At 39.0% G+C, this 17,554-nt stretch overlaps 1 protein-coding gene across 33 annotated transcripts in view; it reads right to left on the bottom strand.

Annotated features, from left to right (window-relative positions):
* PER2 (period circadian regulator 2) overlaps positions 1 to 17,554 on the bottom strand; it is a 73,098-nt gene that overhangs the window by 45,183 nt on the left and 10,361 nt on the right. For 5 of the 33 annotated variants that reach the window (XM_043492638.1, XM_043492622.1, XM_043492621.1 and 2 more), the window contains 6 exons: positions 15,737 to 15,799; positions 12,784 to 12,837; positions 8,249 to 8,413; positions 2,452 to 2,929; positions 1,440 to 1,502; positions 322 to 476 (listed from right to left, as the gene is read on the bottom strand). In XM_043492638.1, the coding sequence (XP_043348573.1) occupies positions 322 to 476; positions 1,440 to 1,502; positions 2,452 to 2,708 (475 nt within the window). In that variant the 5' untranslated portion in view covers positions 2,709 to 2,929; positions 8,249 to 8,413; positions 12,784 to 12,837; positions 15,737 to 15,799. Of the gene's footprint in view, positions 1 to 321; positions 477 to 1,439; positions 1,503 to 2,085; positions 2,275 to 2,451; positions 2,930 to 4,481; positions 4,580 to 8,248; positions 9,001 to 12,783; positions 12,838 to 15,736; positions 15,800 to 16,221; positions 16,254 to 17,554 lie in introns of those variants that run through there. The other 28 variants (XM_043492640.1, XM_043492628.1, XM_043492627.1 and 25 more) reach the window with 12 other exon arrangements.

Below are 17,554 nucleotides of genomic sequence, written 5' to 3'. Positions count from 1 at the left end.
TGTCTATAGTCAATATACCATACAAATTGTAAGTGAATGGCTAACTAAACACCAAAAATGTATTTTAAAATAAAATAGTCTCACTCTACATTTTACTAGGTTTTTTATTTTAATATCTGAAAAAAATAGTTACTGTAAGTGCTAACCCAGCCTTGCCCCCCTCCCCCCCCAGCCTTTTTTTGGTAGAGTCACAAACCCAAATTATTAAAATGCTACAACTACATTAGTCTTATGATCTTTCATTTATTATGAACTTGACTTTATAAAGAGATCCACATTCGGATATTAGTTCTGGCGCTTACTTTTATTCAGATACATTACCTTTAACTTGTTTAATGCTTTTAAGTGCATATTTCAATGTTGCCAGCACACTAGATTTTCCTTTGATTCTTTTTTCAGGAGGAAGGCGTGCTTTCAGTTCCTGCAATGTTTTCCTCAATTCCTGTTGTGTTTTGGCTTTAGTGGATTGCTCACTGCTATAAAATTAAAACAAAAACAAAAAAAAAAAAGTTATGCTGATATTTAAACTGATACCATACCTTCTAGAAAACCAAAGCCTTTTGACATTTATCATGTCATTAGACTAGTTCTAAAATTATACTAAAATAGTTTTGTAGAAGTATTTAGCTTCAAAGAAACTTTAGGATTTGCTACATTAGCTAGATCGGGGTTCTCAACCTTTTTGGGCTAATGACCCATTTGTAAACTTCATGGCCTGTCACAACCCTGTAAATAGCTCTAGTGCAAAAACACCTGTCTTACTAAATATTTTTTGCCCACGACATCTGATACACACATGAATGTAATAAATACACTAAGTACCTTTGAGGTGGCTCCTATTACATGGGACTGGCTGAGCTAGCCTCCCGGTTTTGTGCGTTGTGACCTCCAGAGTCACAGCTTCGCTCAGGTTTGGTCCGGTCCACCCGACGGATGGGCTGATGGGGCCAAATTTGTGTGAATGGAGTTAAAACCTGGCACATGGGGTTGCAGCAATACTCACCCAAATTTAGCCCAGCCGACCACCCCCCGTCATAACGGAGGGACAGCTAGGCCAAACTTGAGCAGTGCTGAAACCACATGCATTAAGTCACAAACGCCCAGGACAGGGAACTAAACCCAGCTAGCCCTGTGGGACTGGAGCCATCGCTGCGAGGTGAGTGCAGGACAGGCTCTGCAATCCCCCAACCCCGGGTCTTCCAACTGCTCCAGGTGGAGAACCCAACCCTGAACTAGGGCCTCCCATGTGACTTTTGACATATTCTTGCGACCTATTTTTGGGTCACAACCACGGGGCAAGAGACCCTGAACTAGATTTACCAAATTTTAAATTAATTAATTTTTTGTTCATAATAATTACCTCAAATAGCTTTATCCTGTCATGGTTTATAAAAAAAAAATCTTATTTTAAAATGCACAATAGTCTATTTTTTATTTACCTGCATCCACTGGTAGATGGATTATGTTCAGAGTCTGCAATCATCAGGCTAAATGCATTTGAGCTGAAAAAAGAACAACCTCAGTGATGTTAATAAAGTCAAATACAAGTTGTGTTTAGCTTTAACATCTCCATTTTCTATTTGTTACTTTTAACTTACAGATCAACTTTACACCAATGAAACTGGTGATGATGCGAACTGAGCAGCTTCAGCCAAACTAGCTTGTGTGTAAATGTTATGTGTGCTTAAAGAGATGTAATTCTATGGTAGATTGGTGTGTCCACTAAATCAATCACTATAGAGTAGACTAATAATGGTAGAGTGCGTCCAGCAGCTGTCTCATTAACAGACGGTCATTAAAAAAAAAGGTATGATGTGTATCACCCCTCCACGGTTTTCTTCCCCCGTCTCCTAAAATAATAATACTCAGGACTTAAAAAGAAAGCCACAAGATATCGTTAATGCTTCAACTTGGTAAACAAGATTTATTCATGGGAAAGGCACATTCCAAATTCAATTTTAAACTGAAGTTCTGTTCTGAAGTCATAATTTGACCACTTTAATTTAAATCAGACTGCACTGTTTTTAATCAATAATAAGATACGGAGATTCTGAGATGGTGAAAACAAGCAGTTAAAAGCCTTACCTCACTGATCTATTTTATTTGCCTTAGCAGAAAATATAAAGACAAACTTCTTTGCTGCACTTCCAGCAGCATTTTTACTATATTTTCCTCCTTGTATGTTCTCATATGGCTCTACTTTCAAAGTATTTCACCATAGCATTATTCTCTTCAAGTAGAAGAAAGTAACTATGTAGATGCAATCTACCACCTCCCTATTATGGTATGAGCCAGTAATGAATGAATAAATAATAAATCAGCATGGAATGGAAAAAGCATTAAGCATAGGAACACAGCCCAACATAGATTATATTGCACGTATTAACATGAAAGGTGGTTAGATTTTAAGAATCTTAAAAACATGAGTGGGGAAAAAAATTGGCATATTACCTTTTATGACAATCTAAAGACTCCACAAGCATCGCTGTATCTTTCCCATTTTCATCAGATTCATTGCCATGAGAATCATGGCCACTAGAGTAGTTTTCATTCATATAATTTCCACTGAAGTCATTACCACTTGATCCACTGCTCATCTCAATGTCCTCCTGAAGAGTATCTGGATGTCGTTCAGGCTTGGTTTGAACACCAGTCTCCTCAGCAATCATTTGACTACGGTTGATTGCAAATTCAGAATATCTACTCATTTTGTATTGCTGCTTTGATGAGTCTGACTGCTGAGAAATATTTCCACTGATTTCAAGCTGTTGTGGGTTCTGCTCCTCGGTGCTAGAGGAGAACCCCCTGATCTTAATACAGTCCACTGAACGCTCATTAGGAATACTTGCACAGAACAAGAATTAGTCAAGCCATATTCACGTTTGTGCACTGCATACCAGATTGCCAGTCGAAGTGAGAATCCAAAATCCTAAGGACGGGGGTGGGGGAGAGAAAAGTAAACTATGCTGAAATTCAATTGGTTTTAATCAATTTTTTTCAGTTTGCTCAATATTAAAGTTTGGTTATTGGCCAATCAGAACTGAAATAATGAAGTAGCTCTAATATTAAGCTTTAGTTTCAAGAGTTTCGTTATTAATATTTTTATCCCAGAATTTGACATCTTTAAACATTTTACACACCAATACATTTCCATAATTAATTCAAGGCTAACAATGTTATATAACAAATATTCATTTTGGCATAAAATTCACAGGGGAAAAATGACGTTGAAATAAAGTGAAATTTTTATTAGAAGAAAGCCTTTTCAAAAATTTCAATATTAATAATTTCTTAGCCTATATCATTTCTGTCATGCTTACTGGCTGGAACTGTATACAAATATGAAAAAAAAAAATCAGAGCATCTTACTACTTCTGCTGAAGACTTAACACAATGAACTAGAAAACATTTAGTGAGTTTAAAAAAAAAGATTGTTTCAAATTGTTTCGATTGATTCCTGCTTTACTAGTTTCAGGGGGTATACAATCTCATTTTCCTATTTTAAAAAATTCTTTCCTCTGTTACTGCACAAGAGACCCACAAACAGAGGAAGTGAGCTGTAGCTCACGAAAGCTTATGCTCTAATAAATTTGTTAGTCTCTAAGGTGCCACAAGTACTCCTTTTCTTTTTGCGAATACAGACTAACACGGCTGCTACTCTGAAACAAACAGAGGAGACTGACTATCCAGTGGAAGCAGTGAATTGACTATATATTTAGTGCATGTTGAGGATAACCTAGAGAAAAAGAATTCTTTCATTTCTTTCAGTTACAATAAACCTAAGTGTTAAAAGGAAAAAAAAAATCCAGACAGAAGTGAATTTTTTAAATTGACCTTTTAAGATTAAGTACAACCAAAAACGTCCAGTAGTGCTTTGGAAATTATACCCTAAAGAAAGAAAAACAACTGCTATTAAAGCAGTTAAATTTTAAAAGCCAACATCAACATTAAATAGTATTAAAGCAATAAAACATATTAAGGACTTGCCATCAAAAAGGTAAAAAAAGCACCAAATAGCATCCGTAAGTAGCAATCTAAACACCAGAAAAAACACATAGGTGAAACAAGGTCAGGAACTTAGATTTCTCTGATCCACAGACAGCAACACTTGTTCCACAAGAATATGCTTAGCAGTCATTTGCACATTTCCAGGATTAACGTGCTCTGAACAACATTAATGTAATACTTGACAATGCAAATTATTTTTATTCTTACCTAAAATATGGGCAATGCAGTGTTTGGCATTTTTACCATTAAAACATATAAACACTACCTACCGTTTGCTTGAAATTCCAATCTGATGGTTTTCAGATTGTTGAGTACAACAGAATGAAAAACTAAGTTTTGCCAGTACTACTACTAGTGCCTTGCTTTTTAAACATGCAAAAGAAAAAGAACAAACCTACAACAGTCAGGTAGTTTTAACTTAAAAAATCTCCTACCATTTTTCACCAAAAAAACTATTGAAACTATTTTCTTACCCTCCTAATTTTTGATTTTCCAGACATTTTACATTTATTTCGAGTTCTCAGAAGCAATTATCACTCTTCTCATTCAGCCAAAGATGTGCACAAGAGATCTGTTTTTAGCTGGAAGAGGAAGTGTTTTTAGGGGCATTTATTTTAGCCATCACTATTGATAACTATAAATATTTTCTTACAGCTAGATATTTTCTGGAAACCCAAACAGCCTTTTGCAAGTAACACAAGGCAGTATTTTTCTACCAGCACAGTGAATTTATGCAATTCAGATCCACCAATCATGACTGAACTGATAGGCTCAAGGCTGTTCATTCATATGACAGACAGATCAATAGATGGAGAGTTAAAGTAGCACAAATTCTGAACTACAGTTTACTTCAGCATTTTTTTCTGAGCCAAAATAAGCAGCTACTTGTGTCTCCCTAAGTTACTTAAACTGGAACATCAGGAAAAAGAAGAAGAGGAGCTTTGCATTGGTCTATAATGTGGCAAGAAAAATGTTATAGGATAGGGGAATTTTTCTTCCTTCATTTCAGACTGATGGTCTTTAAGATACTAGCTAGAAGTTACTAAAGAAAAAAAATCTGTTCAAGGTTTCAGTCACATTGAAGTTTGCTCCTAGATGAAACTCCCAGTAGCATTTAACAATGACATAATAAAATATCTTCTATCCGTTACCTAGGATCAAAGAGACTAGACAATTCACCTCTAGCGAACAGACACTAACTGGGTGCCTATATATAACCAAGCACCAGATCTAAGGAACGGTCCAATACGTAACATCGACCTAATTCAATATACCATTTGTTCTTCCAGCATTTAGGATCATGACATCTAAAGCTATACTGCTGCTAGAAAATAAAAATTTGTTTACAGTAATTTGCCTAAGGCAATAATTACTAGTAAAAGTTTTGCCCTGTATTTCTCAGCAAATAAGACCTGGCCACAAGATCATTTTACAACCTTGTCATGCTAGATTCATTATGGCCAGTTTTATTCATTTACTTGGTCATTCAACACAACAAAAATCTAAAGGAATTGGTTTAGTGACATACGCAGCTTCCATGGGATCCCTTTTTATAATGTCAGAAGTGTCCTTGGAAAAAACTAGTATATAATAATTTAATGAAGACTTCTGAGAAATAACACTTCAGTAACCGAAGAGGACTTATGTCCTGGAATTTGGGCTTGGTTTCCAAGGTACAAAAGAGGCAAAATCACTATGAACTATGGTAATTAAAAGACAAAAAGCTTACAAGATGGTTTAAGTAAGGACTTCTGAGAAGCTGCAGAGAAAAAAAAAAAAAAAAAAAAGTCTTCCAACCAGAAGAGCCTTCCTGTATAACAACCTCATGTAGACACCAGTTTAGTATTGGCATACATGGGGCTGGAAATCAAGAACCACAGCAGCCAGGATAAGCCAACTTAAAAACTTGGAATGGGATTCACAAAGGTATTTAGCCATCTAGCTCCCACTGAACTCAATGTGAGTTAGGCACCTAATCACACCCTTAGAGTACTGGGGCGGGGGGGGGGGGAGAAGAGAGAAGAAGCAACAAAAACAAAACAAAAAAAACACCACATTTCAAGGCTCCCAAAGTGTGAAGAGATCTTTTGTAGGCCTCCAACCTTAACATGGAAACTATATTGGGAGGAAGGGTTGAAATCTAAAGTGGCAGATGCATTTACCTCAATCTCTGTTACAGGGCATCTTACTGCTGGTCTAAAATCAGGTCAGCTACCGAGAGAAGGTAAGCCAGACTTATCTATAGTCATGTCTTTGGGTCACGAAGAGCAAACCAGTCCAGGTTCCTCTTATGGTAAATCATTCAATCACTGGTTTATTTTACATAAAAGTCCTTTCAGAGAGTAGAAGGTAGGAAGGAAACCAGTAACTAGAGAAGTCTACCAGAAGGCTTGTCTTCACTATAACAGATATCTTGAGTCAGTACACTTAAGTTACTGCATGAAGTGTGACTACACTTCACAACAGCATTGGAATTACACAGTGTGATTTCGTTATCAGTTGAGTGATTGGCTTAGTACTGAGGAGTTGATGCAATTTGAGTTGCTGTATCGCCATTGCATTACAAATTTGAGCAAAGTTCATTTTGGTATGTAACAACCAAACATTGTGAAGAGTGATTGGTTTCATACTGTGGGATGAACACTGCCTTGATACAACCACTTTCTTGTTAATATTTCTGAAGCCCCCACAGAGCTATTGGCAAAGTGCCAACATATAAATTATGGATCTTCATATGACAAAAAGGAAAGGCAAATTAATTTCAATTCCCCCAAACCACAGAAGTACTAGTGAGGTACATCAACTCTCTTTAAATCTAAGTATGAAGATTTTGCCTTATTTTCTAACACCTTATGATAATGTTTTTACCAGGACGGTCCTGTCATACTGCATACATGAGTACAGATATCAGAGAGATCATTCCTGACGGTATAGATTTTAGAGTTTGCTACTATAATTTTCATTAATGTGAAATGTTTCCAGAAGTCCTCTTTTAGAGGGCTGCTTTGCCAACTGGTATTGTTATATGGCAAACAACTGGCAATGATTTGACCATTCTGTGTTATTTGAATAAAGAATTAGGTGTGAAAATTTACATTGAACACAGGCTCCCTGGGCAAGCAGGCAAAGCTTAAATACTTCCTCATACTTGGTAGCAAAAGATGCTAACTTGACAATAGCCATCAAAAGTGAGAAGTCACTTTAGTAATGTGGTGCCTCATGGTCTTTGACATAATCTGATGATCCAGGGACATCTACATCGAATACATCACCGACCACCAACAATACCAGGAGGTATTGACATCGTGCATCAACTATGGGAAAGGGACTGAGAGACTTTTTCCATTGGACCATATGAACTGGAACCAAACTCACTGAACATTAAATCCCACCAAATGAGAGTAGATCCATCCTCATCATTGTATCCGCTCATTATACTCCACAATGAGCATAGCCATTATATGGACAACATACCCCCATATCTCAATGTCTGTACTTTGACCCATTAAACTTTTACCCCCAATTGGGGAGATTGCAGATTAGGAGCGGGTGGCGTAAGGAATGCATAAACTGAATTTCGCACCCCTTGATAATCTGTACCTTATTCCCTGATAACCAGAAACTTCTATGCCTAAACTCTGTACCTTTTTCTTTTTACTTCAACATTATCTTAATAAAATTATTAATTTACAAGTTGTCTATGCATCTGTAAAAGACTAACTATACAAACAATTGAGTCTTAAAACTTATTTGAGGGCTAAGAGTTAGCAAATTATCCTCATTGTGACATTCTTTCCAACTAAGAGACAGCAAAAAACTTGAGTTCTCAGACCTCAGCACAAAGAAAATGCAGAGCAGTGTTTATTTGGAAGATTTACAGTAATCCAGGACCCTTTATTTCCTGAGTATGTTTTTTTCACATCTAGTCTTCGAGTCGCCCTGAGCATAAACTTACTACTTGCTTAATGAAGAGTTTAATACCAGAATTCATTAAAAATTCACAGCAATAAAAAAAAGTTCTCAGCAATATCCAGATCAATAAGCAGATGCTGCAATCTACACTGAGAAACCCGAGTGCTTGAAAATTCAGTCTTTTAAGGAAGTGAGTAAACTTATATATTTACATTTCTGGAAATTAAAGATAAATTTAAGCACAATTGGAACAAAAATAGCTTTCTGAATAAATTTAAAATTTAACTTTCTACTCAAATGAATCAGAACAATTACACACATTCCTTACCTGCTTTTTAAAATCAAGGTTGGCATAAGTGCTATCAGGTTCCCTCCCAGCTAGCATCAAAAAGCATGAAGTACCTAGGTCCAGAATTTCCCACATGCACTTAAACTGTGTCTCCTCCTCTTCTACCAGTAATCCTCATCCATTAGAGTCTGGACACCTCTAAAACTATAAAATATAAAAGAAATACCACGGCCCCCCAACAATGTCCTTTTCTTATAGTTTTGAGAACAAAAAAATACCACATATTGCTCACAGTTATGCCAACCCTATACAGATAACCCTTTGGCAAAGAAGGAATTCTCATCCAGCAAAGGAAGCATATGGACATTTTAATACACGTGGATTTCAGCAAAATTAAAGTTTCAAAATACAAATATCTTTAAACTAGACAGAACACGCCTAAATGGTATGTAGAGTTCTGATTCAGCAGTAGCATGGTAGGACTCTAAGTCTGCACAGGCTAAAAAATGTCTCCTCCAAATTAAGAACCACCTTTTGTGGCCTTTACCACCACCACTAAACACCCAAGTCAACAGGAGCTGTGTGTATTCAGCACCTTTGGAAAAACTAGGCTACTTGCTTAGGAGTCCAAATTCAGATACTCTGATTTCAAATTTCTGGCATAATGATTTTCGCTATCCATATTTCTTGTCGGCGTCAGGCTAGGAGGTGTGTGCTAAATTTGAAACCTACAATTTCCTGAAATAATAAATGCTGGAAAAAAGTTGTGTTTCTTCTCCCCTCCTAATGCTCTGCAGCAATACAAAATTTGTACAATTCTTGTCAGTTTAACCGTTGCCCACGAAGGCTCACAACAGCAGTAATGTTAATGAAAACACATACATTTCATTCTAAGGCTAATATACATTCAACTGAGGCTATGTCTACACTAGCAACTGAATGATTAAACTTTTGTCTTTCAGAGGTGTTTTTTTTATAAAAAAAAAAAAAAAAAAAAAAACACCCACAAGAAAACCCACAAACCCTGAAAGACAAAAGTTTTGCTGCCAACAAGTGCCAGTGTGAACAGCACTATGTCAGCAGCAGCCCTCTCCTGCCGCCAACACAAACACTGCTCATTGGGGATGGAAGTTATTTGTTGGCAGGAGAGCTGACAAACAACGGCTGCACTGCGTGACTTTTAGTGGCACGGTTGTAGCTACACAGCCATGTCGCTAAAAGCTGTGTAGTGTAGACAGACTAAGAAGCAAAAGCACTGGAGCTGCCTGTTTATTGATAAAGTCAACACCCATTCTTTAGTTTTCAATCCCCTTTGAAAGGTTATCTTTACAACCATAAGGGGCATTAACGTCTTTTGTTGTTTTAAATGAAAGGTTAAATTCTACAGAAATGGATGTCTTAAGCACTGCTATGGGTACCAGCATGGCTCCACGGTACGCCAACATTTTTATGGCTGACTTAGAACAACGTTTCCTCAGCTCTTGTCCCCTAATACCCCTACTCTACTTGCGCTACATTGATGACATCTTCATCTGGACCAATGGAAAAGAAGCCCTTGAGGAATTCCACCATGATTTCAACAATTTCCATCCCACCATCAACCTCAGCCTGGACCAGTCCACACAAGAGAGCCACTTCCTGGACACTATGGTGCTAATAAGTGATGGTCACTTTTGCTCCAACCCCTCAAACAGAGACAAACACCTACAAGATCTCTATCAAGCATTCTTACAACTACAATACCCACCTGCTGAAGTGAAGAAACAGATTGACAGAGCCAGAAGAGTACCCAGAAGTCACCTACTACAGGACAGGCCCAACAAAGAAAAGAACAGATCACCTTCAGCCCCCAACTAAAACCTCTCCAACGCAACATCAAGGATCTACAACCTATCCTGAAGGATGACCCATCACTCACACATATCTTGGGAGACAGGCCAGTCCTTCCTTACAGACAGCCCCCCAACTTGAAGCAAATACTCACCAGCAACCACACACCACACAACAGAACCACTAACCCAGGAACCTATCCTTGCAACAAAGCCCGTTGCCAACTCTGTCCACATATTTATTCAGGGGACACCATCATAGGGCCTAATCATATCAGCCACACTATCAGAGGCTCGTTCACCTGCGCATCTACCAATGTGATATATGCCATCATGTGCCAGCAATGCCCCTCTGCCATGTACATTGGTCAAACTGGACAGTGTCTACGTAAAAGAATAAATGGACACAAATTAGACGTCAAGAATTATAACATTCAAAAACCAGTTGGAGAACACTTCAATCTCTCTGGTCAGTTCATTACCGACCTGAGGGTGGCTATCCTTCAAGAAAAAAAACTTCAAAAACAGACTCCAACAAGAGACTGCTGAATTGGAATTAAATTTGCAAACTGGATACAATTAACTTAGGCTTGAATAGAGACTGGGAATGGATGGGTCATTACACAAAGTACAACTATTTCCCCATGTTTTTCCCTCCTTTCCCCCCACTGTTCCTCAGACGTTCTTGTCAACTGCTGGAAATGGACCACCTTGATTATCACTACAAAGGTCCCCTTCCCCTCCGCTCTCCTGCTGGTAACAGCTCACCTTAAGTGATCACTCTGGTTACAGTGTGTATGGCAATACCCATTTTTCATGTTCTCTGTGTATATAAATCTCCACACTGTATTTTCCACCAAATGCATCCGATGAAGTGAGCTGTAGCTCACGAAAGCTTATGCTCAAATAAATTTGTTAGTCTCTAAGGTGCCACAAGTCCTCCTTTTCTTTTTGCGAATATAGACTAACACAGCTGCTACTCTGAAACCTGTCATTAAGCCTTCACGTACATCAGTAAAAGCTTCCCACTAGCAAGGGGATTTTTCAAGTCCTGGTTTGGTGTACATTAAAATCTGATTCAGCACATCTTAGGGAAAGTAAGACTCTAGATTGTGTGAAACCTGTGGGGGTTTTTTGCCAGATTTCCTGTTGAACCCAAAACATCCAGCTATGTTGGAAAGTATAATCAGTACATGGCCAACACAAGTAGCAGAATAAATTAAAACAAACAGTATTTTAAATGCGACAAACATCCAAATCATTTTCAAAATACTTAGACTGAAAAAAAAAATTGCATTTGAATACCCAAGACTAATGGTTTAATAAAAAAAGGACTAGCACTAGAATCTTTCATTAAATATGCTGGAAAACAGCATATGTTAATAAGTCTCATAATAAAATGCTGTGTCTTTACAGCTGCTGTTTGTTAAAGTACACTACAATGTTGGCCAGACTTAAGGATAAAAAACTTATTCACAATGTTTCATTCTGCAATATGTGACATGAGTCAATGTGAGTTTTGGATGTGCAAGGAATACAGGATGGGCCCTTTTTATTTTTTGGTTCTAAAAGACTACAGACATTTTTTAAGTAGAACATTAACGATTTTACCAAAGAGTAGTATAGAATGTTTTATGTTATAGTTATAGGTTACGTAGCAGGTAATCTTGTGAACAGATTAATTCCATCAATGTTTGGCCTCCCTTATTGTATATTTTCATGATGCAGGATCTGGCCCCAAATTTTCCATAATAAATCTGGTCCTTTTGCCCACAGAACTTTAAAACCAGCTCTTAGCCACAGTTATTTGCACATCTGAAATTTTGCCCTTATGCACTGGAAATGTGGCTGCATTTCCAACAATAATTAAAGAATTCTCATACATAGTCTTTCCCACTGTTCACATTTATTGTAGGTGGCAATGTCCTTTCCCTACTATCTCCCTCCAAACGGTATTTGAGTGATGGAAATTAACTTCTATCTTCACTAATTGAGATATTTGAAAATGAGCCATAAGGACTTGCTATTCTCTCTATGAATGATGTATTTGGCATTTGGTTTAACAACCTGCTATGAATCATGGAATTCTCAATTAAATGCAAAAAAAAAGATTCTGTTTCAAGATCAACTGTTTCACTGAAGATGGGACTGTGAAGTAGATTGGAGTGGCTTACAGGCTTCCTTGTGCTCATGTTTGGGAAAAGTTTACCTTTTTAAATGGTAAAATGTGTCTTTTGCTCAGTTTTTAACTGACCTGAGTAGCCAAGTCTATGTCAAAGAGATTTATCTGAAATTGAAAAAGTAGTTTCCAGCTACACCTTGAAATACAAGCATACAAAGGATGTGTAGCATCTTAAATCGCTTAGAGCATGCATCTTCAGAAGTTTGTTTAAATTAAAAATATGAAAATTAAATATGCAAGTAACAAATCCCAGTGATTAAAACACTTAAGTGGTTCTCATTTAGCATGATGGGATTTGGCTAATTGCTTCCCCAAAAAGAGACTGTCTTCTGCTTCAAATTGTGGCTGAGAAGAGAAAATTAAAGCATTCAAATATGGCACCCTAAGATGAGCTTTTCTCTGAAAGGAAATCTAGTTCCATCAGTACAAGAGGAATGCTGAACTAAAGAGAACATTCAGACCAAATAATGTCTTTTGAGATTGAGTTATGCATATTGTACAGAACACAAAATAGAAAGTCTTCAAATATTAGAGAAGAGCCAACAACCTGATTTAGGTGACACCTGTATCACAGGATCCAAGCCAAATCCCCCTTTTAAAGGGAACAGAAGTCACACCTGTAGTATTAAAAACAGAACAGTAAACTGTCAGTTTTAAAAACTTAACTAGTTAAGGTTTTTGTAGCAACAGATGAAGATCAAATGATCAGAAGGATAATTAGGTATGTATGTGATACAACTGATGAATACAGTAAGCTTCAATTTCCAAAATACTTAGAATTCTGATTCTACATGCTCAGCAATGTTATAAAACTAGCCAAAACTCGTGTACAGGGACCCATCTCCTCCCTTCCAGCTTCTCTAATACATTGTCCCTCTCCAGCCTACATAAAGTGAAGCTTCTAAGATCATCTTCCTTGCTTGTTGCACTGACGACATCACCCCTTATTTGAAGCTCTCCACTATCTTCCCTTATTCGCTGCATCATCTTCAAACTTGCCCTCGTCTTCTAGGTATTTCAGAACACTGCATCCAGTAATTCTTGTTTCATCACACACATCCCAGCCCTGCAACATCAACCTTGTTTACCTGTTTGTCAACTTCTTACATATGGAAAGCACTCCTTGAACTGATCTGTAAGGAACTGCCCTCTCCAAAATATACAATGGAGCCTTATCAAAATTCAGTTTTTCTTCAGTCTGTGCATGCACTAAGCTTTCATCTTCTGAAGTAACGTTTTCCTACTTTTTAAGAGGAAAATAAAGCGATTGTTAAATAACTCAGTTGTGATTTGTTATTAGGGTTTCTGATTTTAGGTTTTAACAAATGATCAATAAAACCCCCCCTCCCAATAAAAATAAATTAATCTGTGTTTATCTAATGAACACTTGAAAAACACCGGAAATGGTTACTCATCATGATGATTTCATCCCTTTCCCAGTGAAATTTGTGAATTTGGTAGGGCCCTACCTATATAAATAAGTGTGAAAAACACATCACGGCCTGTGAAATCTGGTTTTTGTAGTACTTATACCCTATATTATACAGATTTCACAGGGGAGATTAGCATTTCTCAACCTGGGGGTCCCAGCCCAAAAAGGGTTTATGGGAGGGTCTCAAGGTTATTGTAAGGGGGTGTCACAGTATTGCCACCTTCACTTTTGTGCTGTCTTCAGAGCTTGGTGGCTGCTGGCTGAGACCCCAGCTCTGAAGGCAACGCCGCAGCAGTAAAAGTAGCAATACCATACCATCCTTATTTTTGCACTGCTTCTGGTAGTAGCACTGCCTTAAGAGCTGGGCTCCCAGTCAGCAGCTGCAAAGGTTTCTGCAGCTGGGGAGGTTCCTGGAGGTGGGTCTGACCTGGCGCTAGGGGGGAAGATGCCCCTGCAGGTGAAGAGGACGTCCCATCCCTCACCAGCCTGTCCAGGACCAGCAGCTAGATCCCAACATATGATAGGAGCCCTCGTCCAGGATGCCCCCAGCCTTGCCCCTCCCTGGCTCTGGGCTGAGAGGCCCAGTGCTTGGGAGTTAAAGCTACCTTAGTCCTGCTCTGTGTGCATGGGGGGAAAAAGGGGGCGACCTGCGGAAGTCCCCCCCCCAGCCATGGCACCTTGGGTGGGCGGTCGCTCGCTCATGTATAAGGCTAGCCCTGCCCCTGCAAAAAGTGAGAACCTCCCATACCATGCCACTCTCACTTCTGCACTGCTGTTGGCAGCGGTGCTCCTTCAGAGTCAGGCGCCCAGCCAGCAGCCGCCGATCTCCGACCGCCCAGCTCTGAAGGCGGTGCTACTGCCAGAAACAGCGCACAAGTAAGGATGGCAATACGACGACTCCCCGCCAGTCCCCTTTTGGGTTGGGACCCTGCCCAGTTACACCACCATGCAATTTAAGTATCAAACTGAAATTCATGATTTTTAAAATTCTATGACCATGAAACTGACCAAAATCGACCTTGAACTTGGTAGGGCCCTACATATAGGCAATGTCTCTGCTTCCTGGCTTGTATTTAAAGCCAGGCAATACTGCAGAATATAGGGGTACAATTTCTGAAGTGCATTATGTGCTGCTCATTAATTGGTATATGTAAACCCTGCCAATATCCAATCGTGCACTTTAACATAGTTATGTTTGAAACAGTACTAGGGGTATATACAAAAAGAAAGCCCCTCATCCACCCCAGTCCTCATTTTTGGATATCTTCATAAAACTGAAAATATGCCAAAAAATAAACTTCCAAAAATGAAACAAAGCCTGCAAATCAGAAGTCTTATTTATAATTCAGTTCTAATTTCCTATCTAGGACAGTATTAATTCAGTAAGCAGCTATATTATTTTGATTTATACATTACATAGGCATCACTGGACTGTTCACAGATAAACTAAAAAAAAACTATACTTAAAGTAACCTTTTAATTATCACAACAGTTCTCTGTATAGGGAAAGCTCTGTGTTGAAATCTGTGTGTGTCAAAGACTATTTAGGTATAGATAATCCACATCTAAACTAGCACTCAAGTGACTAGAATCTCTACATAAAAGCATACTATGCCCTATGACTCCCAAGCCTTGGGAGCAGAGTTGTGCCCATTTTCTCCTGAGCCACAATCCCACAGACTCATGGAGATTAGCATCTACATTCACTGTTCCCAGAATCACCTTTGGCATTGGAATTCCTTAAAAGCTCTGAAAGGAAAACCCAAAATATTGGAAATAACAGAAAATCACTTTATTGCATAACAAGATGCAGCAAATCTAGCACATAGTATTAAGATGTAACACTAGAGGGCTTCCACTTTCTAGAAAGGATACAGAAGCCAGCTCATTTCCATGTGCTTCATGACATATATATATAAAATCTCTTGCAGTTCCTATTTGCTAAAAAGCTTTATATATAATTAAGTAACAGCTCCAAAGCAACATATACCACATACACACAATATAAATTCAGAGTAAGCAAGAAAGCAAAAGGTACACGCTTCAGATCATTTCTTGGTGGAGAGCATAAGTAAGACACTCACCTTAATGAATGTGCTAATTATGATCTTTCCAAATCAAGGTCTGAAATTGTAGTTAATACTCTCCTGCAAAAACAACAAACCCAATATAGTTTTATAAATAAACTACAGAAAAGGACTTTAAAACCCTGCTTATTTAATAAGTCCACGTAATTAGTGGAATAAAAGCCTAGTTATACATGACAGAAAACATGAATTGTAAAGTTAGAGATCAGTTATATTCATTATGTATTAACGATTCAAAGGTAAACCAGAGGAAATTGGGAAAATTCCTTAGCTTAGCGACAACTGAAATCTGAAAATAAAAACTACAGTATTGTTTTCTTAAACGGTACCTGAAGAGTTACTGATTTGTTTTCCTTTGTAAATTCGAAAAAGCCAAAAACGCCTCACACCTGTTTTAGGCCCTAAATCAACAGGACACAGACACAGATTTAAATATACATGTTCGAAAAATCTATTTCTAATGCATTTATGCAATTGCTTACCTGCCAAGATCCAAGTTAAAGAATCTGTATTCCTACAATAAAAATTGAGATCAAACACCCTGAAGCATGAAAAAGTTGCATTTCCTACCCTACAGGTGTTTGAGAAATAGTCAACTCTTGCAAGACACACACAGAACTGAACTAGAGTCTTTGTAAGAGAAAAACTTTTCATATAATTGCTGAACTGCATTCAGTTAAATAATCCAATGAAGTTCACAGTACATACATAATGTTTGGTGCCCATTACTAGCCCCTTGCTCTGACACACTGCTGTGCAGTCACAACTGTAATAGCTGTTCTTGGGAAACATGATCTATGACCATGAAAGAGGAGGTCTCAGCAGAAGCCACTCACCATCAGCATGCTGCTGTCAGGACAGTAGAATGGGAATGTAAAGTTCCTTCAACTAAGTTCTGGTGGAACTGAAGGGAGCAGGAGGCCTCAAACCTCAGCAGCTGAGTCCTTGAGTCCAAAACCCACCTCCCGAGTTACCTGTAATCCATTGTGCAGCACCTAATCCAGCTGAAGTAGAGTTTGACTTCCACCTACCCACAGCACCTAGTTATTCCCACTACTTCACTTCATCCATCATCCAGCAGGACCATGTTGCCTCCCCTAGCCAACCATAAGCAGTGCTTATCCCACTCCTCTTACATATTTAGCACCATTCTCTTGCTCCCCCTTCACCCTCCCTGCTCACCTTCACAATAGGTCTGGATTATTCAAGGCTTCCCAACACCCTCCAATAGCTCTCTCCCTCCCCCTCTCGAGGCTTCTTATTCTCCTTTAACAATAGGTTTACATCCTAGTCATCACCACTACATTCAACATTTTCCTTTGTTCCCTTTCTTCTTAGGAATAGCACTGCACAGAGAAGTTTGCCCATGACTAACAAGCTTGTTGCAACCTGTTCACCACGGTCGTTCTTACCCATATACAAAATATGCAGCTGCATCAGGCACCAGGAAGTTTGCGGCACCAAATTGCCCCAAGTTTCCTGGTGCCCTACGCAGCTGCATGCTGCTCCAGCACCAGCCCAATCTCCACCCCGCCTCTTCCCCAAAGCCCCACCCCTGCTGCATCCCTTCCCCTGAGCTAAATCCCAGGGGGCTGCAGCAGGGGTCAGGTGCGCCCTAAACTCACTGGGCAGCGGGAAGTGGAGCGACCCAGCCCCAGCCCGCTCCACTTCATCGGCTCCCAGCCGAGCCTCCCATGAGTGCTGGGGGGCGGTTCCCCCCCCCAAGTCCGAAGGCTGGGAGCCAGGGGAGCAGAGCGGGCTGGGTTACTCCACTTCCCGCCGGCCCACGAATGCGGGGTTGGGCCCGCCCTGCAA

This window comes from Dermochelys coriacea, chromosome 9 (genome assembly GCF_009764565.3).
Source record: "Dermochelys coriacea isolate rDerCor1 chromosome 9, rDerCor1.pri.v4, whole genome shotgun sequence".
Classification (NCBI taxonomy): domain Eukaryota; kingdom Metazoa; phylum Chordata; order Testudines; family Dermochelyidae; genus Dermochelys; species Dermochelys coriacea.
Note: the sequence above shows the minus strand (reverse complement) of the source record. Positions and strands in the feature narration are given on the sequence as shown.